Source organism: Octopus sinensis, linkage group LG19 (genome assembly GCF_006345805.1).
Source record: "Octopus sinensis linkage group LG19, ASM634580v1, whole genome shotgun sequence".
Lineage (NCBI taxonomy): Eukaryota > Metazoa > Mollusca > Cephalopoda > Octopoda > Octopodidae > Octopus > Octopus sinensis.
The window spans coordinates 39,424,460-39,448,727 of record NC_043015.1 but is presented as its reverse complement, the minus strand read 5'-3'; the positions used below and the strand labels follow the sequence as shown (position 1 = coordinate 39,448,727).

The window sequence follows — 24,268 nt, the reverse complement described above, 5'->3', positions numbered from 1 at the left end:
ACAACCAAATATTTCTCAAATCTCATTCTACCACCTTAAAATGGGAAGGACACACTGGATAATGTAGTTCTAGATAGATGTCAAAGACAGGATGGTCACGGTTGGAATATCTGTGATCATAAGACTGCCTGATCCGAGACGACCTGGGGTTAAATCACCTATTTACAATAAGCTGAAGAAGATCGTTAAGACTTACTTTCTTTCGATTGTAAAGTAACTCCTTGTTGATATGAGAAACAGTCCCGGACCAGAAAGTTATGGTCTGTAGACAAACTGAATTAGTGCTAAGGTAGACATGGCCATCTGCAGCCTTTGGAATTTATAGAAAGTAATAACAGGTTTAGAATTTATCAGAAAACTAAACCCAGTAAGATGAACGAGAAATGACTAATTAATTATATTGATGATGACAGCAATGTTTGGTGATGACACTGATGACAACTTTGATGATAATGGTGAAAACAACGATAATTATAATGATGAGGACAAAAGCAATTATTGATAAAATAAAACAACAAAATAATTATCACCAGAATTAGTTTTTGGTAAAGTACCAAAATAACTATTGGGAAATCCCTTCACCGTTATTATTATTATTATTATGAAAAACAAGAATATTTATTGTGAAATACTTCTTATTTCATAAGGATTTCCTAGTAAATAAATACCATAATTGTTTCGCGTTACTAAGTGTTTAAGCAGTCTGTGAAGTACTTATCATCGTAGTTGTACAACAAAAAATATTTCACAAATGGTTATTGTAAAATCTTTATATATAAAAGAGAGGTTGTGTGCTGTGTCTCCTACGATTTAGATTCCTAACTACTCCCACATTTTGCGGTGCAGTGTAACCAAAACCGGGTATCTTATAGTCGTGATTCATATCGAGCCATTCTGGGTATTAGCACGTGTTACGATGAGTCTACGATTTAAAAAATTTTACCTCTTTATATATAAAAGAGAGGTTGTGTGTCTGTCTCCTACGATTTAGATTCCTAACTACTCCCACATTTTGCGGTGCAGTGTAACCAAAACCGGGTATCTTATAGTCATGATTCATATCGAGCCCTTCTGGGTATTAGTGCGCGTCTACGATGAGTCTACGATTTAAAAAAAATTTACCATCATTTTTTTCCATTTTAATGCATTTTTTTCGCTATTATATAAGGGAAATAACTCTCTAAAAATGTCTACGATGAGTAGCCGATTTAAAAAAAATTTACCATAATTTTTTTTCCATTTTTAATGCATTTTTTTCTATTTTTTGGCTATAACTCTCTAAAAATGCTTATATAGTTATTTCCCTTACAAACCCGAGCAACGCCGGGCGATACTGCTAGTTAGAAATAAATAAATAAAAATTTTAAAAAGTTGTTATGAAATACTTACAATAATAAAACTGTAATAGGTTTTCCGAGTTGCTTAGCAACGTCTTCAGTTGGCTGGAGGTAATGTGTTGGTGTAGACTCTGACATAACCATATGTGGCCCTTAGAGAGACCTTCAGGATTAGGGGACATACGCTGGATGCCTTCAATGAATGGACCTAAGACAGGGTCAAGCCATTTCACCTGTTTTATAAATGGCCAGAAGTCAGCATTTTCTAATTCATCCTGGGGAGAAATAACAACAACAATAATAATAATAATAATAATAATAATAATAATAATAATAATGGTGGTTTCAAATTTTGACAAAAGGCCAAAATAATAATAATAATGATAATAATAATCCTTTCTACTATAGGCACAAAGCCTGGAATTTTTTTGAGGTGAGGGAGATAGTCAATCATATCGACCCCAGTACTTGAGTGGTAATTAATTTATCAACCCAAAGTCAATCCTGGCGGAATTTGAACTCAGAACATAGTTACGGGCAAAATACCACTAAGCATTTCGTCTGGTGTGCAAATGGTTAATAGTAATTATTTTATTGACCACAAGGGTTTACATTAAGAAAAAAGGTATTATGGACAGCACAGGACAAAGCAAAGAATATGTGTGTGTGTGTGTGTGTGTGTGTGTGTTGTGAGGAGCATGTAAACAAGGCTAACATAATGAAAAATAAAGTTCAACAGGAGGGGCTGTGTGGTAAGTAGCTTGCTTATCAACGACATGGTTCCTGGTTCAGTCCCACTGCAGGGCACTTTGGGGAAGTGTCTTCTACTATAGCCTCAGGCTGACCAAAGCCTTATGAGTAGATTTGGTAGACAGAAACTGAAAGAAGCCTGTCGTATGTATATATATATATAATATATATATATATATATATATATATATGTATGTGTGTCTGTCTTTTTCTCCCCAAGATCACCTGACATCCGATGCTGGTATGTTTACGTCCTCGTAACTTGGCGGTTCGGCAAAAGAGACCGATAGAATAAGTACTAGGCTTACAAAGAATAGGTCCTGGGGTCGGTTTGCTTGACTAAAGGCGGTGCTCCAGCATGGCCACAGTCAGATGACTGAAACAAGTAAAAGAGTTGTCTTTAATAGAGAGGAGACGATTGAGGGCTACTCATGGAAAAACCCCACAAAAACCATGGGTACCCTGACTTTTGGGGCAGGTGCCTCTTTTATCTTTTCTCCAACTACAAGCGTATGACCCTTTAGCATTCAGATTATAGCACTGATCCCTTAACATTCAGTTTACTCCCTCAAATGTGATGTTTGTTTATTCACAATGTCTCAAACTAATCATGCATTATCCCATAGCTTTGAGATTTCAATCATATCATTTCTTTTAGAATGGCATTGTAGGGTAGGTGTGAGAGGCCTGACTTGGTCAGTTTGCACATAAAACGGAGAGAATATCTGGGCCTGCTATGGCCAGTTCAAATGCTAAAAGGTTAACATAATGTAGTAGTACTTATAGTATGGCAGCAGTACTATACATAGTAAATATACTACATCCTACTATAAATTCATTCATTCATTTGTGCTTTGTGGCACTTAAAGCAACAGCAAGATCATTCCACCTTCTAACACTGAAAGCGTCCTTGACTGCGTGTTCCTTTGTTAACCCTCTGCTTTTAAGATCTTTTGTTATTGTTCTCCGCCAGCCACGCCTTCTTTTACTTTGGGAAACCCATTTATTCAGCTGAATAAAATTACTGCCGTTGTTTGTCAACAAGAACTTCCAGTGGTGTATATTTCGTTTGTCACTGTTATTTATGACAACCCTAACCCTGAAACCCTAACCCTAACCCTAAAACCTCTATTCTAACTCTAACCCCAAAACCCTAACCCTAACACCCAAACCCTAACATCTTAAAACCAGTACAAACACATGAATGATGTCATAAATAACAGTGACAAACGAAAAATACACCGCCGGAAGTTGTTGTTGATAAACAACGGCAGTAATTTTATTCAACTGAATACACGTCATTGATTGGTTGAAATTACCGAAATAGGACAACTTTAACACGAAATAACTTTGTAAATATAAGTTTTTTCTCAAAAATGCTAAGAGTAAAAGATGTTTTATATGACACATTCTACCAGTGTCTGAAGTTTGAAAGTGTTTAGTTACAAAAATTATTTTTTAAGTCTTTAGGTCATGAATGCAGTCTTTATCATAATAGTAATACTCCACAGTAGTATAGTAGAATAACAGAGGTAATACTATAGTCATGTTACGGTAGTAGTCGTCATAGAAGTAGTAGTAGTATATCTATTACAAGTGATAATAATGAGGTTTGTAATAAAGCATTACACTTAGTGTCTAACAACGAGAAAATATTTCAACGAAATAACAAGAATCACTTTATTATTAGAATTAATTAAAGTATAAAGGTTAATTTAGACAGCATTATCTGTGTAAAACACTAATTGACAGATAGCAACAGCCATGGCAACAGCGACAACAACAACACTAATAATAACAACAGAACAACAAAGGTGGGTGTTTGGCTTTTAAAAACTGCTAAGTCATTCTGTTGTGAGACAGGAGTAAAAACATCAGTTCAGGAAGAATAAACAGGCCATGGTGTGTCTAGAAAAATGTAATCCATTATTACAACACCAGAGACTTAGGAGGCAAAGCAAGGGTGGTGAATCACTCGATGAGCAGGGTTATAAGCAATCCAACCATGACTATCTTGTATAGTTTTAGGTATAATTTACCACTGATTAAATTGTGTTCTTTTTAAAAACTGGCATGTTATGATTTGAGGTTGGTTTGGTTCCTATATCTAGTAAGTCAAATAACTGTATAGATCAGGCATGAACAACCTTTTACGAGAAGTGGGCCATCAAAAAATTTCTTGTCATCAAGAAGTGGGCCATATGAAATATGGCTCATCATCAAGAAGTGGGCCACATGAAACACAGGTTATCAAGAAGTGGGCCACATGAAACATGGCTCGTCATCAAGAAGTGGGCCGCATGAAACATGGCTCATCATCAAGAAGTGGGCCACATGAAACACGGGTTATCAAGAAGTGGGCCGCATGAAACATGGCTCAACACCAAGAAAGCCACCTTTCCAAAAAAAAAAACTTTAAATAATTTTCATTAGAAATGTCGTTCTGAAAGTTCCACAGACCACAATTTGTCCATGAGTGGTAAGAATGGAAGCTTCAGCAACATTGGTAGAAAGACATGACCCCAGAGCACATTGAAGACAGTGACAGCCTCATTACTTCTGGAAAGCAATCAGCCACAACGGAGACAGTCCACTATAGACCAGTGGTCACTGATCTGAGTGCAAACAACGACCAGTGGGCATTTGATTGGCTGCAATGGACATTTGCCAGCCTCCCCGCCACACACACACATTCTTGCTTTTTCATTGAGCTGAATGGGTATCAAGCCTTGCTGGAGCAATTGGTGGTTGCACAATTTGACACAAATAAGAGATTACCAATGTTAGACTGATTCACTAAAATCCATCACAGCAAGTTAGGACAATACAGCAGAATGTCATAATAGGGTCAACTAATGAGAATTGGTATGTTATTGGTGCGAGAAACAAGTGGCTTACTACTGTATACACAACGGTACATCTTTTTTTTTTCATTCTTTAGACGTGTCTGCTTGAATTTAAGTTGTAACATACACAACCGTGATAAAAGGGGTCTGTATAAATGTACAATTGGTGACTATTGAAATATTTTTCCCACAATATTTCAAGAAGTTTGTCATCAGAATTCCTTCAATTTGACTGATCCTTATCTTCTGACAAATATTATTTAAGTGGATATTGGTGGATATTATAAAATATCACTACGAATACTACTAGACTGCATGACCAAACTTCAATAGTAACCAAAAAAATAAGGAAAAAAAAAAAAGAAGCCATTTGAATATTTTATGAACCGCAAGATAAAAGAGTTTTGGGAAAAGAAACCCATTTATGTTGATGTTTGCCAACATGAACCAATCTGCTTTCAATGGTCTGATGCCATTATACAATACATCAGCATTGGTTGCCAAAAATAAGAAACCATAATATGCTGTGAGTAGGTCATTGGTGGTAGCCATGGCGGGTGGGGTTTTGTTAATGGAGAGGAATAAAAGTGTCTATCAAAAGTAGGATCGATAAAACAGCAAATGATGTAAAAGTTCAGTTCATCATCATCGTCATCGTTTAATGTCTGTTTTCCATGCTGGCATGGGTTGGACGGTTTGACCAAGGACTGGCAAGCCAGAAGGCTGCACCAGGCTCCAATCTGATCAGCTGGATGCCTTTCCTAATGCCAACCACTCTGAGAGTGTAGTGGGTGCTTTTACATGCCACCGGCTCGAGGGCCAGTCAGGTGGTTCTAGCAATGACCACACTCAAAAGGTGTTTTTTACATGCTACCTGTACGCGAGCTGGTCCGGCGCCACTGGCAATGACCATGCTCAAATGTTGTTATCCAAGGGAAAGACAAAGGTCGATACAGCTCGGCACCTGTGACATCACAACTCATTTCTACAGGTGAGTGAACTGGAGCAACATGAAATAAAGTGTTTTGCTCAAGAACACAACACAGAGCCCGGTCTGGGATTTGAACTCATAACCTCATGATTGTGAGGCCAATGCTCTAACCACTGAGCCATGTGCCTTCACACAATATTCTCATTACTATTGTTATCTCTTTTACAAATGATGGAGGTGCTGTCATGGTTGGTTGATATCAAAGTTTCATATATTAAAAAAAAAAGGTTCCTAATACCATTGTGATTCAATGCATAATTCCCCAGCAACATCTTGTGAAGCACCTCAATCCAGATCAGTATCAGCCACTGCAGATTGCAGTAAACATAATCAATAAGATCAAAGGATCAGTAAAATCTGATAGAATACTTCAACAATTCTGTGTTGAAAATGAGAATTTGTCAAATTATTCCACCAAACAGAAGTATGATGACTAAGGACCACAGTCTGTACCAACTTGTGGGACTTTTTCCTTTGTACTAAAATTTCACCAAAGTAAAAACTTAGAAATAATGACAAATATTTCAAGTAATTAAAAAATTAACATTTTCTATGTGACAGTTTATCTTTGTGCAAACTTTAATGACAATAAATCTGCAGCTTCAGGGGAAACAATATGGACCTTAACAATGCTTTGTGGGAAGGAAATTACCATTATCGGACCCTTATTAGCATTAAATGTATCATTCTTTAAATAAGAAAAGGCAACTTTATTGTGATAGTGACCACCTCCCCAAAAAGAAAAACAAGGTGTTGCAGAGGAATTAATAAACATATGGAAATTGTAGTAGTGATACCTGTACCGGTGGCATGTATAAAGCACCATCCGAACGTGGCCGATGCCAGCGCTGCCTTGACTGGCTTCTGTGCCGGTGGCACATAAAAAGCACCAACTGATCGTGGCTGCTGCCAGCCTCCCCTGGCACCTGTGCTGGTGGCATGTAAAAGCACCCACTACACTCACGGAGTGGTTGGCATTAGGAAGGGCATCCAGCAGTAGAAACACTGCCAGATCAGACTGGAGCCTGGTGCAGCCTTCTGGTTTTCCAGACCCCAGTTGAACCGTCCAATCTGTGCTAGCACGGAAAGCAGACATTAAACGATCATGATGATGACTGAGTGAGTTTTAGCTAACATTTGAAGATTGTTTCAGATGGCATGGAGTCGTGAGTCATGGATTTCATTATCATGGATGTCCCTGACTGAATCCTTGATCCTTCCATTAATAATTTGGATCTGGTAATGGATCTAAGGCTAGAAAGCCACAAGGATAAACAAGAGCAGTATGCTACCGACAATATATTAAAAATAATACTTACAAGAAGATGAAACTTGAGTATCTTCTCCACATGGTAACAGATTCTGGATAAACCACCATATGTACTCCAAACATTACTGGTTGGGGTTGCCAGTAAACCTTCCACTGTAGACTTTAAACCCATCAGTAACTCATGGTGTTGATTCCTGAAACCAAAAATAGCAAAACATTTAATTGATGCTATACTGAACCTCCTACAATAGGAGAGGGATTAACACTGGAAGGCCTTTTAGATTGACCCCAGTGAGCAACTGGTACTTAATTTATCGACCCCAAAAGGATGTAAGACAAAGTCGACCTCTGCGGAATTTGAACTCAGAATGTAAAGACAGATATCTCAAGAACCACTCGATGGATTCAGATGAAACTTTCAGGGATGTTTGTCCTTGTGACTGGTATGAACTGATTAGATCGATCCGGTACCGGACAAGGATTCTGGACTATTTATCCTGTTTGTTTACTTAATTTTTGCGAGCGGTCAGGTTCGTTTTTAGTATTCTAATTTGTGAGAGCAGTTGAGTTTATTTCAGATATTCTCATTTCAAAAATCATCTCTGACTAATCGTTGAGAGGACATTGGTGTTGCCTTGGCAGAGGTTTGCACACTGGATCCAGTGTGTTCGTAACAAGAAGACATGGCAGTAAGGTAACCTTAGAATAACTAATTAAACCATTATGTATAAACATCCTGCTACAATTCTTTATTGCACTTTGTGTTTGTACAAAACTCTTTGGTGGAATAACCATTATTACAACAGTTTTAGGTGTATGGGGAAGAGGCTCATCAAATAGAAGAGTGATTTTTCCTTATTAAATAAGCGAATTGATCTAGAGTTAGAGGTTGTTACTGAAGAAAATCAGAAGGGTTTGGAGAGCAAAATAAATCCAGATAAAGCAGGGGTTTGCTATGAAGGAGATTTATGAGAGAGAGAGAGAGGAAGAGAGAGAATAGTGACAGATACACATATTGGTACTTACTAATAATATACTTTAGTAGACTACACATGTAAGTAATTACTAATCTATAATGGTAGATGTCAAAGGTGGAGAAACACTGAAACTCTGCCAAAATATATTGGAAGGACTTCCAAGTGGCATACTTCCGAAATTGGTTTTTAACGAGAGAAATACTGTAATACCAATATGATGAAAGTATAACATCTGTCAGTCATGACACATGAGTGATCTGTTGTTCAATCAACTGGAGTAATCACTGAATTTTCATATAATATAAATGGTTGAATATTCCATCAGCATGAATTACAGATACATTCAACCCAGCAGGATTCTACACAGTTTCCATCACACTGGTTTCGCTCATAAGGCATGAGTTGACCTGAATCTGTAGTGAAAGACACTTGCCCAAGATGACAGGTAGCGGGATCAAGTGTAGGGTCTCATCACCACAAGGCAAACTTTTTAATTGTGTTGTGCAGCCACCATTATAGGCACACGGGACAAAATGGTTTGTGCCACCATTTTGTCTGTCTTTATGTTCTGAGTTCAAATTCCACCGAGGTTAATTTTGTGTTTCATCCTTTCGAGGTCAATAAAATAAGTACCAGTTACTCACAGGGGTCACTGCAATCGTCTAGACCCCCAACCCTAAAATCTCAGGCCTTGTGCCTAGAGTAAAAAGGATTATTATTAACCTTCAGGGGGCCGGTGGGGTTGGAATTACACAAAAGGCCATTGGGGTCCCGGGAATAAGTCAGTCTCTAAAAATCATTTTACATCTGAGATTGGCAATTAATTAAATTGCTTTATCAACGACTGCTGCTGCTGCTGTTGATTGCAGGTACAAAGAAAAAGAAGGTTCAAGGCCAGGACAGTACACAGCTGATCTCAAATGAGTCCTAATTGTTTTAATGAGACAAAAACTAATATCAAAAGAAATATTCTAGAAGATAGCAAAATGTCTAAAAAAACAAGGTTTTATTTGGGGATGGCCATTTTTTTGTTTTTCTCTTTTTTGCCAAATAACCACATGCACTATGTACTCAGTCTTCACTTCAGCTTTATTATTAGCAGCTCAGCCTTACTGAAGGCAGAGGTATTGTTTTCAGTTGTGTTTGTTTGTCCGTGGACAAGATATCTCAAAAACCACTGGATGGATTCAGATGAAACTTTCAAGGATGCTTGGCCACATGACTGGCACAAACTGATTAGATTTTGGGATCGATCCAGTACTGAATTGTTTTTCTGTTTTTTGTCTTAATTTTTGAGAATGGTCATGTTCAACTTTGGTATTCTCGTTTGTGAGAGCAGTCGAGTTTATTTCAGATATTCTCATTTTAAAAATCATCTCTGGCTAATTGTCGAGAGGGAGTTGGTGATGCCTTGGCAGAGGTTTGCACTCTCTGAGTGCTCTTGTTATTCTTATTTTAGCATCCTAAGTATTTATATATATAGTTGGAATTTACAAAAAAAAAAAAATAAACAAAACAAAAGACGAAGAAGGGTGTGTAAACAACAAACACATGTATTAGTTTAGTGACTCAGGAATAGAAAAAGTCTTTTACGTTTCGAGCCTACGCTCTTCAACAGAAAGGAACACGAGGAAATAAGCAGAGAAAGAAAATAAAAAAAGGTTTAGTGGCTAGCAATCTATCATGGCAAATATATATATATATATATATATTTTTTTTTTAGAAGTTGAAAATGCACTGGGATTTGTTTAGATTTTTTATTTAAAAATTTTTAAAGATTAACTGGTTCCACAGATTTCTCTGGTTTTCAAAAGTGGAGCTATGCTGCAACTGTCTTGCTTCTGACTGGAGTTTAAAAAATTCTCTTGTTTTTATAGAGAGAACATGGCTCGAAATAGTATCTGCTTTGGATATGATTTGATCCAAATATGCAAATATATACATGTGTATTTATATTTACAAATATATATATATGTAGTGTTCATACATACCACATACACACCCATGCACACAAATACGCACTGCCACCCCCACACTCATGTGCACACACATGCCTGCACACATAATACCCACCCCTTTGGCTACACCAACGCACCCGGACATACCCCACCTCATCCCTCTCCCTTTCATGCACACACATACACACACCTGAACGCACATATACCTCAACACACACACATGCATATGCATGTACATACACTACCACACACCACACACACACACACATCTCCACATGCATACATGTACACACACAAAGATTGGTGCCTGGTGCAGCCTTCTGGCTCGCCAGCCCTCAGTCAGACCGTCCAACCCATGCCAGCATGGAAAGCGGATGTTAAACGATGATGATGATGATGATGATGATGAAAGAGAGTGACAGAGAGAGACACACACATGCACCCATACACATGTGCACACACATACTCTCTCTCTCTCTCTCTCTCTCTCACACACACACACACACACATGAATGGGTGGGGGGGAGGCTGTGTGTGTGTTGGCATATGTGCACAGATGGGGTGGGAATGAGTATGTTTGTGTGCGCACATGTGTATGGGTGTGTTTCTCTCTCTGTCACTTTCTCTTTAGATGTATATGTGTGTGTGTGTGTGTGTACATGTATGCATGTGGGGATGTGTGTCTGCAAGTGAGTGTATGTACATGTATGTTCATATGTTGTGTTTGGAAGGTTGTGTGTGGAGGTATGTGTGTGCACACATGCATGTGTGGGAGAAGGGCGTATGTGGTGTGTGGTATAGGAATATAAACACATACACACACACATATATATATATATATATATATATATATATATAAAACAAATGTGAAGTTTGAAATAATGGTGAAACTTAACCAACTTTTTACTAATGAATGAAAACAACCTAACACCAAACAATAAGAAAGGTCAATTGTGACCAAAGTCGGTTCCAGGATTCCATTCAGTTATAATTCTAATAAATTATGAAAAAAGAAATAGAGGTTTTGGGGTAATTCATGGAAGTTTGATGGGGAAAAAAAATGAAGATTTGGTGGTGGGGGGGGGAAATAATGAGGATTTTGGGGCGAAATAACGAAGATATGGTGGGGAATTAATGAAGATTTGGTGGGAAATTGTGAAGGTTTGGTGGGAAATTAATGGCATCAAGGGCTGTGATTTTTTAGTAATGAAATGTTTTTAGGTTGAGTCAGTTTACATAACCATAACAAACACGTCAATGAATAACCTATATACAATTTCTCAACCTGCTAAAATTAGCAGCTAAATCTCCCTCAAATCACACCCTACTCTCTTACAAAAAAACAAAAAACACAGTCACTCTGGACAATGTAATGCTGGATGTACAAATAGACAGGATGGTCATACTGGAATGTTTTTAAATCATAGGTTTGGTGGATTAGAAGTGACCTTGGGTTAAACAACAACAACAACATACCATAAAAGGCAAAAGTGACAATTCATTGATGTCGGAAGTTTGCAGAGAGATCACGAGAGTGGAAAGCTTTAAAAAATTAGTACAAGATAATTAACAAAACAAGTTAACGAACAAAGGCTAACTTAATTAACATAATAAACACATGAAGAAGTCTCAAGAGAGGATCTTTCGACCTGCTGGAAATAGCAGCAAATCTTTCTCAAGGCCTATCTGCTCTGTTAGAACTGACCTGGTGTTAAACAACAACAACAACCGAAACATTATTAGCTGTGAAAGATACATAACGAATCAACCCCCCCCCCCCACAGTTGTTTTGTTTTGTTTTTTGTTTGGTTTTCTGTGGTAAATGTTGAAGGAATAAAACTGCCAAGGGGCCAAAACGGTAGAAATATATAGAAAATAAGACAAGGAGAGGACATTTATAGGAATCACCAAGTTCTCAAAGAGTACATACCAATAAGAAGAAGACAAGAGGGTATGGATAAGAATTATCGAGTTTACAAAGAGAGATAGAGAGGGTACATACCAATAAAAGCTGTCTGATTGACTCCTTAGTTTTTGGCAGTAGGCATTACGAGTAGCAAATACCCTTATTTTGGTATAATCTCCTGACATAATCAACGGTTACATTTATAAGCAAGATTTTTCTAATCCTGAGACGCAGGACATTAGCGGATATCACAGACAGAACTTTGTCAACCGACATTACACAATCGAATGAAGAACCTTGCCCTGTTCACTATGAAAGAAAGTGATAATACAATATTTATTCTGCCCTCCACCGTTCGCTATCTCACAGGTTCTGACTCGTTAATTGTTGGTAATCCTTATCTCTGTTGATAATATATATCTTTACCCACATCCACAAACAGAATTTACAACTGAGCTTTGCCGGAGATTTAGTTTATCTTTCGAGATTTCCTATCAAGAAATTTCATTCAATTGTTGAGCAAACTTCCTGCAGGAGATGAGAGAGAGAGACATTTTGTTTGCTTTAAAAGAAACCTTGGTTAAAGCACCAGAATTCTGTCAAAGAAATGGCTGCAGGAAAACTAAACAAGACTGAGATGGTGGTGGTGGTGATGATGATGATGATGAGAGCTGGCTGACTGATGTGGTGTGTGTGGACATTAATTGAGACCAGGCCAAAGTCATTGCTAAAGTCTGCTCTAAATCAAACAGTTTGATTATGATCTGATCTGAGTGAATGGAGAAGTTTCTAACACCTGGGACATAAGGGACAGTTGTGGGGGGGGGGGGCAGGGAAGAGAGAAGGGGAGAAGGGAAGAGAGGGGAGAAGAGAGGGTAAGAGATAAGGGAAGAGAGAGGGAGGGGAGAGAGGAAGAGAGAGATAAGGGGAAAGAGAGAGGAAGAGAGATATAAGGGAAGAGAGAGAGGGGGAAGAGAGGTGGGAAGAGAGAGAGGGAAAGGGAAGAGAAAGAGATGGGAGAGAGAAAGAGAGGGGGAAGGGAGAGAGGAGAGAGAGAAAGAGAAGGGGGAAGAGAGAAAGAGAGACCATTCAGCTGTAAAACACTAATGTGTGTTTGTATGTGTGTGTGTGTGTGTGTGTGTGTGTGCGTATGTATGTATGTATATCCTTATCTTTCCCTTGTTTCAGTCATTAGATTGTGGCCATGCTGGAGCACTGCTTTGAAGAATTTTAGCCAAATAGATCAACCCTAGCCAATTATCTTCTTTCTAGGCATGGCACTCACTCTACCAGTCTGTTTCCAAACTGCTAAGTCATGAGGACATAAACACACCGACACCGGGTGCCAAGTGGTGGGACAAACACGCACACACAAATATACAGGGTGGCCCAAAAGTAGGTTTACAGTTATCACGTAGGCACTTTAAATTTCTTTTAAAACATTTTATTACATTTCATTTTCTGTCTTACAAATTGAAAAGGGAGCTTGACAAAATTAACTAAATCAGAATAATCTTTTCTAATCTAGGCACAGGACCCTAAATTTTTTTTTTAAAGAACGCTGAGTAGATGAAACAGAGGCGACTGAAGAAGGGGAATGTTCCTTGTGTTGTATGTCCTGTACTCTATTTTTTTGTTGTTTAAGAAAAATGTCCGTTCCTTGGTTTTGTGTTTATGTTTTCGTTTCTCATTGTGTTCGACGTTTTTTTGGTGTCCTGTACCCATATATACATGTATATATACATGTAGAAGTAGGTACGTACATATATGTATGTATATATGCATATGTTTTATTTTATTTATTAATTTGTTTTATATATATATGTATGGAGAGAGAGAGATGCATATGTGTGGATTTAGGGAACAAGTTGATACTGGAGGAGGCAAAGCAAAGGGGCCAAGACATGGAGGAGATGGTTGATTTAGATGTGTGTAAAGAATGTTGTAGATGTGAGATTAAGCTGGACTGACCATTCCTGCTTCCGCTACAGACAAGGAACAAAACCAGACATAATAATAATAATAATAATAATAATAATAACTGATGAGAAGTGAAATACTCACAGAGAGGAAGATAAACTCCTGAAATTCTGAGAAGGAATTGTCAAGGGGCCACATGATTAGCTAAAATAAGGCTGATATACAATAGTGGCGTTGGTCAAATTGAAGCATGGGCCCCATTTGGGGCGGTTAATACGAAACAGAAGTTACTCCAGTTAATACGAAATGCAAGCCACACTTGTGTCGGGCGAAATGAAATAAATTCCTTTTCATCAAAAAACAGTGGAGTTAGTCCAAGGCAGAAAATGTAACTGAGGTAGATTGGTTTACAATGTCGATATCCTAAATTTCCTCTTTATTATCGCTGTTAATAGAAACTAACAATTAGCAGTGCGTACAGTTACTAATTTTGATGTGTGTGACATGGAGGGAGGGCTGAGTTTGGTTGGCATTTTAACAATGACAGCAATATCAGTTTGGTTCAACAGCACACAGCAACAAGACTAGAAATTATAATAGTGACACCAATAGGAGAGAGAATAGGGCAAAGACAGGAAAAGCTGTGAACGACAATAACAGTTTAGTGGTTGAATTAATGAGGGGTTTAAATCGCATCGCGTCAGGGCAATGACGGAAATCGTTTGAGAGTCACTGGTGCAGTTTTTGGAGATGTTGTTTTAGGAAACATCTTTAGCATTGATTGCTGGACAGAGGATGTGTTTGGGGTAAAGAAATGTTGACATCATTGAGTGTTTTAGATGGCAAGAAACAGAGCAAGGAAGGTCAGAGATGAGAGGTGAAATGACAGAGTATTGGACTTGAGAGAAAGAGAGAGAGAGAGAGAGAGAGAGAGAGAGAGAGAGAAACGGTTGATGTGTGGTGGGTCAGGATGGAAGGGTTAGAAAACTGAAACACTGTACAACACTCACATTAAATTTAGAAAACAAATACTGTTGCTATGATGATAATGATGATTGTTCACACGTGTCTGTTGTAGATGATGATGAATGAAAAGACTAAAATTAGAGACTAAGATATAATTACAACCATCACTTAACCTAATTAATGAGATACGAAAAAGTATGGCAGTAGGGAGGCAGAGAGGCACAGCTGGACACGAAAATAAAGTGACAGATTAGTGTCTTATAGCCAGATATGGCCACCCACACTAACGGTAACAACAGCTGCTGCACGATTTGAAATCACAACTGATTCTCCATTAAGTGTGCCAATGCTGCCCAACACACAGGAAAAAGTTGTCCTTCACACACTGATCCAATACTAGATCGTGTGTTTTTGTCCGCCTTTACATTCTGAGTTCAAATTCTGCCATGGTCGACTGCTTTCATCTTTTTAGGGTCAATAAAATAAGTACCAGTTGAACACTCTGGTCGATGTAATTGGTTTCAACCCTACCCCCAAATTGCTGGCCTTGTGCCAAAATGTGAGACCAATATAGGACTGGGTTCACTCTCTGCTCCTACTGAGATCTTTCACTTTTCCTCTACTAATCTGAATGGCACCACCTCTACATCTTAACTACTGCCTTGCTCTGCAACTTTCGAACCCTTTATTGGCAAAACTGTTTCTGTTCTGCCCACAACCTCAATGCACCAACACAAAAACCATACTCACTGACCAGCAAAGTCAATGAAAGTCTAAACAAGCTCTAGGCAACACTCTCCCCACCACACCAATCGACCAAAATATTATCATCATCATCGTTTAACATCCGCTTTCCATGCTAGCATGGGTTGGACGATTTGACTGTGGACTGGCGAACCAGATGGCTGCACCAGGCTCCAATCTGATCTGGCAGAGTTTCTACAGCTGGATGCCATTCCTAACGCCAACCATTCCGAGAGTGTAGTGGGTGCTTTTATGTGCCACCTGCACAGGAGCCACTGGCAACGACCTCACTCGAATGTTTTTCATGTTTTTATTTAAGCTTTTCAAAACACCTTTGCTGAATGTTGAACTGAAAAGCATTTTAGCTGATACCCACTCTCTCTCACCTTCTCCTGCACTTTCTTCAGGTTGGGTAAGCATGTTTTTCCTTTGTGGTAGCACATCTGTTTCTGTCTTCATTCCTGATCTCTCTCTCTCTCTCTCTCTCTCTCTTCCCCAGCCAGGTAACCTTGTACTTCCTCTACAGCAAGACACCTGTTTCGGTCTCTCTGTCTCCCTATAACTTTTCATCATCCAACACAAGATCACCTCCTCCAATACCCCCTTCCCTCTTGAAAATTTTTGTCTCTTTTTTCTGTCTTGCATGTACTTGGTGACCCTGTCAATGCAGGTACCACTTAAAAACCATCCAGTCCTCACTGTAAAGTGGTTGGTGTTTGGAAGGGCATCCAGCTGTAAAAACCTTGCCAAAACTCATCTCACCTATCTTTGTGCCACATAAAAAGCACTAAGTCCACTCTGCTGAGTGGTTAGTGTTTGGAAGGGCATCCAGCTGTAAAAACTTTGCCAAAACTGACCTCACCTGCACTTGTGCCACATAAAAAGCACTGTAAAGTGGTTGGTGTTAGGAAGGGCATCCAGCTGTAAAAATCCTGCCAAAACAGTCGCAGAAGTCTGGCTCAGGCTTCTGCCTGGCCAGCTCTTATCAAACTGTCCCACCCATGCTAGTATGAAAGGCAGAAGTTAAACGATGATGATGATAATGACGAAGGCAAATATTTCCATGGATTGAATAACAGTCCACAGCAAGCAGCACGCCTACGGGATCCTGTTACAGTTGCAACCAGAGAGAATTGAGTGGCAAATAAATGAAATATCCAAACACTCAACACACTTGTTGAGGAGCTGAACAATTGAGATGGCAGCACAAAATAGCAACATATACTTGCAGAGCAGAAGGCTGGCCTCTCTCTCTTTGTGTTAAACTTTCCTTGTATATACATGCATGTGTGCATGGATAATGTATACATACATGCATGTGAACACACACACACACCTTTTCTTTTATTCTTTTACTTGTTTCAGTCATTTGACTGTGGCCATGCTGGAGCACTAACTTTCATCGAACAAATCGACCCCAGGACTTATTTTTCCGAACTGCTAAGTGATGGGGACGTAAACACACCAACATCGGTTGCCAAGCGATGGTGGGGAGACAAACACAGATACATAAATACACACACACACACACAAATATACATACATATATATATGATGAGCTTCTTTCCGCTCCTATCTACCAAATCCACTCACAAGGCTTTGGTCGGGCCGAGGCTATAGAAGAAGACACTTGCCCAAGGTGCCAAGCAGTGGGACTGAACCCGGAACCATGTGGTTGGGAAGCAAGCTTCTTACCACACAGCCACTCCTTAAGTTGTGACTATAGCAGAATATAGAAAGAAGTTCATGGTCAGCTTAAACAATAAAAACAACAATCAGGACAACTTGATTTCTCTAATTATCGCCACTGACCAGAGAATTATTTTTACTGGTTTCACTGTCCAGTGAGAGATTTTCAAAAAAAAAAAAAGAAATTTTCCTTAAATGTCTCAATTAGGGCATCTCTAAATCTCTGACTATTCAGAGGATCCTTAAGCTTCTAAATCCTTTTCCATGCAGGATTGCTTCTTGGAATCCTTCTAGTCTGAAGTCGCCAATGACTAAGCTATGCTGAGGGACACATTCTTCATCAGGAAAGGTCTTTGCATTTATGGCCTGGTCAGCCTGTAATGATATGCATAAGATCTGGTCATCAAATCTAAGTAGAGATTTCAAACTTAGAATCTTCAAAGCCACAGTCGAACCAATTCTACTATATGGCTCAGAAACCTGGACGTTATCAAAGAAGCTTGAGAGGTGGTTAGATGGAACTTACACTCGCCTCCTTATGAGAGCTCAAAATCTCTAGTGGAAGCGTCATCCAACCAAAATGCAAGTATATGGGAAACTACCACCTGTGTCATCTCTTGTGAAAGGTAGCAGAGTCCAGTTTGCTGGACATTGTTGTAGAGCTGAAAACGAGATAATTTCTTCTCTTCTCCTCTGGAAGCCATCTGCTCGCGATACCAGAGGGCACACACTCTCCTACCCTGATGTAATCTCCAGGGATACAGGCATCCAGCAACAGGACCTCCGTAATGCTATGATGGACCGTGAAGTCTGGCGTAACATAGTAAATTCCATTGTCTCGACCACGGTCGAACAATGATGATATATATATATATATATATGCATATATATATACTTACATATATATATATGCTGGACATTGTTGTAGAGCTGAAAAAGAAGTAATTTCTACTCTTCTCCTCTGGAAGCCATCTACTCGCAATACCAGAGGGCGCACACTCTCCTACCCTGATGTAATCTCCAGGGATACAGGCATCCAGCAACAGGACCTCCGTAATGCCATGATGGACCGTGAAGTCTGGCGTAACATAGTAAATTCCATTGTCTTGACCACGGTTGAACAATGATGATGATGCAGCTCACCTTCTGGTGAGAATGTAGTCAATCTAGCTTGAATAGCTTCCAGACTGATAGGTCATCAGGTGACTGGCTAGCTTCTTGCAGTTGGTGTTGCAGATCATTAGGTTATTTGCATCACAGATCTCCCTTAGCCTTGTTCCTTCTTCATTTCAAGAATCAATTCCATGGCCCCCATCCAATGTACATTGCAGAAGACACCCAGGTGCTACCCAACAAGTCCACTGAAATCACTAACTACGAAGATAAGGTCACAGTCATTTGTCTTTGAGGAAACCTGCTTTTGTTCATATGGTAGACCCAGATGGAGGGCATAGGCAGAGATAATTGTTGCTGCATTACTATGCAAAACTTGTCTAAGCGTAAGTGTCCTACTGCACACTGACTACCTTAATCATCTTAACCTATTTCTCTGCTAGAAGTATACCCACTCCACTTACCCCAACACTGTTACCTTCCCAAAAGATTTTATGCATGTTTTTTTGCCTGTAAGGAACCTGGCTGAAGCTCCCCTCCACTTTACTTCTTGAATACAACACTCACCTCTATTCAAGCATCTCAACAATCACACCAGGCCTACCTTTCAATATTCCTACATTGACAATGCTAACTCCAGGGAAGTGAAAAGGGAGGTGGGAGAGAACATGGAGAGGAGGGACAGCATTCAGCATCTGGAAAGAAGGTTTAAATGAACGTTTTCTAACAGACATGTCATACCAGTTGTCTTCGCATTTAATCTCTCATTTGGTCAAGCAAATCCACCCCAGTACTCAGTAAAATAATTTTAATTGCAATCAATTTCATTGCTCACTGCCTATCATCATCATTTAATGTCCATTTTCCATGCTGTCCATTTTGCATGTTGGATGGCTTAACAGGAGCTGGCCAGCAGAGAGCTGCACCAGGCTTTAATTGTGTCTATTTTGGAATGGTTTCTGAAAGCTGGATGCCCTTCCTAATGCCAACCACTTCAGATTGTACTGGGTGCTTTTTATGTGGAACCAAAACTTTATACATGGCACCAGCAGTAGTACTTTATATATGATGCCAGCACCAGTGCCTCTTATGTGGCACCAGTGTGGGTGTTCTATACTAGCACATGTGCCTTCTACGTGGCACCAACATGGGTGCTTTTATGTGGCACCGGCATGAGTGCTTTTTATGTCGCACCGACACGAGTGCTTTCTATGTGGCACCAGCACGAGTGCTTTTTATGTGGCACCAACATGGATGCTTTTTATATGGCACCAACACGGTTGCTTTTTATATGGCACCAACACGGTTGCTTTTTATGTGGCACGGCACTCCTAATACATTTAAAATATTGCAAACAAATTCAAAAATTCCATGTTCTTCAATTGTAAGATGATGCAACCTCCCACAGCGCTTCTCAAACTGACAAATATCGCAGACACACACACACACACACACCCTATCTCCCCCCACCCCCTCTATTAATGACAAATTACAGTTTGTTTCTCAATAATTCTTCAACTCCTCCATGATATTCGGCATATTTATAAAGTTTAAAACCATTTTAATTTCGTTAAGTATGGCAATTTGTCTATTCCTGCTTCCCCCCCACCCCTCACACCGTCTGTGAGAAATGCTGATCTAACAAACAGTTCTCAAATATCACCACTAACATTTTGTATCCCAGGAATTTTTTTTTTGGGTTTTTTGGGTTTGTTTTTAATGAGTGTTACTTCCAGACAGAATCAATCCCCTTATTTCATTGTCGTCAGTTTAATTTGAGTTTCCACAAGCTGAAATGGGTTAAACAAGGACTGCAGCTGGGAACATTTGCTAAACCACAACAATTTTTGTAAAAATAATTCTGGAGTGTGGTAAGTAGCTTGCTAACTAACCACATAGTTCCAGGTTCAGTCCCACTGCGTAGCATCTTGGGCAAGTATCTTCTGCTATAGCCCCGGGCCAACCAATGCCTTGTGAGTGGATTTGGTAGACGGAAACTGAAAGAAGCCTGTCGTATATATGTATATATATATAATGAAGGGTGAAATTAATTAATTTGGAAAAATTATCAATTACACCAAGTAGTCTTCGGCATGTAAAAGCCTCATTCGAGGAAAATTTAAGTAATACTAAGCAATAAGGGTTTAGCAACGAGTTGCCTTACCACATACCGAATTTAGAAATAGCAGTCAAAGGGTTATAGCTATTTCTTCTACTAGTAGAAGAAATAGATCTCCCTTTTTAGTAGAAGAAATAGCTATAACCCTTTGACTGCTATTTCTAAATTCGGTATGTGGTAAGGCAACTCGTTGCTAAACCCTTATTGCTTTGTATATATATATATATATATATATATATATGTGTGTGTGTGTGTGTTTGTCCCCCTAGCATTGCTTGACAACCGATGCTGGTGTGTTTACATTCCCGTTACTTAGCGGTTTGGCAAAAGAGACCGATAGAATAAGTACTGGGCTTACAAAGAATAAGTCCTGGGGTCGATTTGGTCGACTAAAGGCGGTGCTCCAGCATGGCCGCAGTCAAATGACTGAAACAAGTAAAAGAGTAAAGAGTAAAATATCTGGGACCAAAAAGAGAATTCGGTTTTCTTTGAGAAAAACACCCCCGAAAGGTCAGCATTAAATAAAGCAGAGGATTACAATAAAAGGGATATTTTTATGTGTAAATAAAGGCTGAACATATATTTCAGAGGGTGTAGAACAGAGCTTTTCAAACTTTTTGCTGGAGCGGAACCCCAAAGAAACATTCCACTGGCTCGAGGAACCCCTGTGCAATAATTTAATAGTCTTATGCACACATATCTGCACAGGAGAATTAAAAATTACTGTCGATTTTAGCAGTTTTGTAACTTCTTGCGGAACCCCTGGACTGTACTGACGGAACCCTGGTTGAAAACCACGGGTGTAGAATAACAGTCAAATATAATAAGTTATATACACACCAGATACATCAATTCTCCAGAGTTAAAGACAGCAACAAAATCAGCTCAAATACACTCTTTACAAAAAGGGACTCAGAGGATAATGTAGTCTCTGATAAACAAAAATACAGGGTGGCCATGGCTGGAACGCTTCTGATCCAAGGCCTACTCAACCAGGGAAGACTAGGGATTAAAACTACTAACTCCAACAGAGATTTATTTTCTATTTAGTTACAAATAGAGAGAAAATTAAATGAAAGCAATTAAGAGATGAAGGCCATCGTTTTAAGTATTTTTTTTACAAGATTAATTGCCAAATATTAAATTATGAGTTTTTAAAGATCCATCTCCAGCAGGTTTTTCTTTAATTAAAGACTTAATTATTACAGAAATAATAAAGAAGTGTTTATACAAGGGAGGAGATGGAGTCTGAGAAAACGAAATGTCAGCTTGTCAACATTTAAACTTTTAAACACAGACGGCAATTTAAGTGCGAATGTGAGTTATTTTCGTTTAAGATATTCGCAAAACAGCAAAATTATAAGATGGGGAACAGAAGGGATGCTGTGTCATTCATGGCTCTCTCTCTCTTTCAAGAACATCACTTCTGTAATTCTGTAGTAGAAGTTAAACGGTTACACGTCTGCCCCGTTCGAGAAAACTTATGACCGAAAACATTTCAGCCACGACAATACCGTCAAATGTTAAATAGGGTGGAATTTGAGAAATATTTAGTTTTTTTTTTTTATTTTGTTTTTTCTAGTAGTCGAAAGGTATCGGTACTACTAGCGTACTACTACAGTGGTCCCGGTGCGTGCACTCGCGCTGGCTAGTCGTAAGTAGTCGATCCTACGACTTTTAAACCCTAACCCTTGTTTGTTTATAAAAATAATTTATTTACTTGGATTAAAAAATTATTTACTTTGCGTTTTATTTACTTTGTTCGAAAAATATTATTTAATTTTCTTGCGTCCCCGTCACTTAGCGGTTCGGCAAAAAGAGATCGATAGAATAAGTACTGGGCTTACAAAGAATAAGTCCCGGGGTCGATTTGCTCGACTGAAGGCGGTGCTCCAGCATGGCCGCAGTCAAATGACTGAAACAAGTAAAAGAGTAAAAGAGAGTATATGTATTCAGCCTTGAAATACAAACATACGCGCAAATCGTTGTAGGATCGACTACCTACGACTAATTAGCGCGGATGCGCGAGTGCGCGCACCGGGACCACTGTTCGCTAGTAGTACCACCAAGGTATCGGGGGGAGCCTCCTTCGCTGTCTTATCACCAAACGACGAAAGATCGTGACATTAAAGTACATTATTACATTGAGAAAGGTTCGTTGTTAAACAAGTGTGAAAGTTACGAAGCCTAGTTTACATTCAGCCAACTCGCAAGTGGTTGAAGGTTGATAACCGGTGTGGAGTTACACTAAACCACGACGACAGACTTCACTTACAACAGTTCTTCTTACATTCGTCACGCTTGGTGGAGTGTTCGTTTAAATTTGGGTGTGGGGGAAATTTTTTTTCTTTTTTCTTTTTATTTCCTGCACTTTATACATGACTGAAGTTTTCAGTTCATCAAGTGGTAAGGAAGGAAAAAGGACCCGCCCCGGGGAAATCCAGATGGAGCTCTTTTGGAGTAGATCTGACTCAATTTCCGTGGCTGAGAACAACCTAACACTTATTATATTAACAAGTAACATCAACTAAAAGACATGTGACAAAAATGATGTTATGTCATAAGCGATTTCAAGTCTGTGACTAATCATTAGGATTTCACGTATCGATATTTATAACCGTTCGATGACATAAGACTGTAGAATTAGTCACAATGTTTGTTTTTTTTTTCTTTTATATATATATATACACCTCGTCGATTGTGGCACACAGATGTTTGGTAAAAGAGGAATCAAAACACCTAAAGATTGGTAACTCCCAGCATTATACATGTATACATACATACATATATACGTGTATATATATATATATATATATATATATACATACATTATATACGTATACATACATAAATATATTAGTGTCTCCGAGAGAAAAAAAGGGGGGGGAAGAGAAAGAGACATCGAGAGGGGGAGAAACGGTGGAAAATGTCAAAGAAGTTTAAAATGTGTAAAACAAATAAAGAGAAGAAATAAATTAATATTAGCTTAAGGAAAGAAATATACATTTCCTTCTCCCGAAGGATAATTCTGGGGTAATGACGGTTCGCAAGGTGTCTATTATGGAATTAAAGCTGGTTAATTAGGGTGAGAAATCCGAGAGGAACATGTGATGTGTCTTTGAGAGAGGAGACGGCTTGGAACAGCTGACGTGGTCGTTGTAGGCAATATGGGGGCTGAAAAAGACGGTTGGCGATTTCTTCGAGCGGCCAGGGTGGAGTGGAAGTAGCGAAAGAAGGTTCGAAATGTCAAGAATTATGGTTCTATTGTGGTTTTACCGAAGAGATACGAAACATTACTCACCACTGGGACACATCTTCCTCCATTTTGGGTTTGTTTAGGCTTCCTGTAGCAAGGGAGATAACTGTGAATCTAGTCGTGACAACAGAGGCGACCGCGGCGGAGGAGGTTTCTCTCTCTCCTTTATTAGCACTGCACCCCTTCCACCACCACCACTCTGCCTTTTCCCCAACCTCTCTCTTCCTCCTCCTCCTCCTCCTCTCTCTCTCTCTCTCTCTCTTACTCTTTCTCCACTTTGGGAAATGTCATTCACTGTTACCATAGCAATGAAATTGAAACTCTAACATATCCTCCCCTCTTTGCCAAGCCAAGGTGCCTTTACGCGGTCATCGACCTGCTAGAAATAGCAGCTGCATATCCCATAAAACGCGTCCTCCAGAAATG

At 39.1% G+C, this 24,268-nt stretch overlaps 1 protein-coding gene across 4 annotated transcripts in view; it reads right to left on the bottom strand.

Moving 5' to 3' along the window:
* The window catches only part of LOC115222154 (run domain Beclin-1-interacting and cysteine-rich domain-containing protein-like), a 66,020-nt gene extending 42,058 nt beyond the window's left edge, over nt 1–23,962 (bottom strand). For 2 of the 4 annotated variants that reach the window (XM_036511401.1, XM_036511400.1), the window contains exons 1-3: nt 12,132–12,328; nt 7,244–7,388; nt 1,390–1,612 (exon numbers count right to left, since the gene is read on the bottom strand). In XM_036511401.1, coding sequence (XP_036367294.1) covers nt 1,390–1,612; nt 7,244–7,388; nt 12,132–12,220 — 457 coding nt within the window. In that variant the 5' untranslated portion in view covers nt 12,221–12,328. Of the gene's footprint in view, nt 1–1,389; nt 1,613–7,243; nt 7,389–12,131; nt 12,329–14,099; nt 14,414–23,887 lie in introns of those variants that run through there. The other 2 variants (XM_029792294.2, XM_029792296.2) reach the window with 2 other exon arrangements.
* Nucleotides 23,963–24,268: the final 306 nt, after the last annotated feature.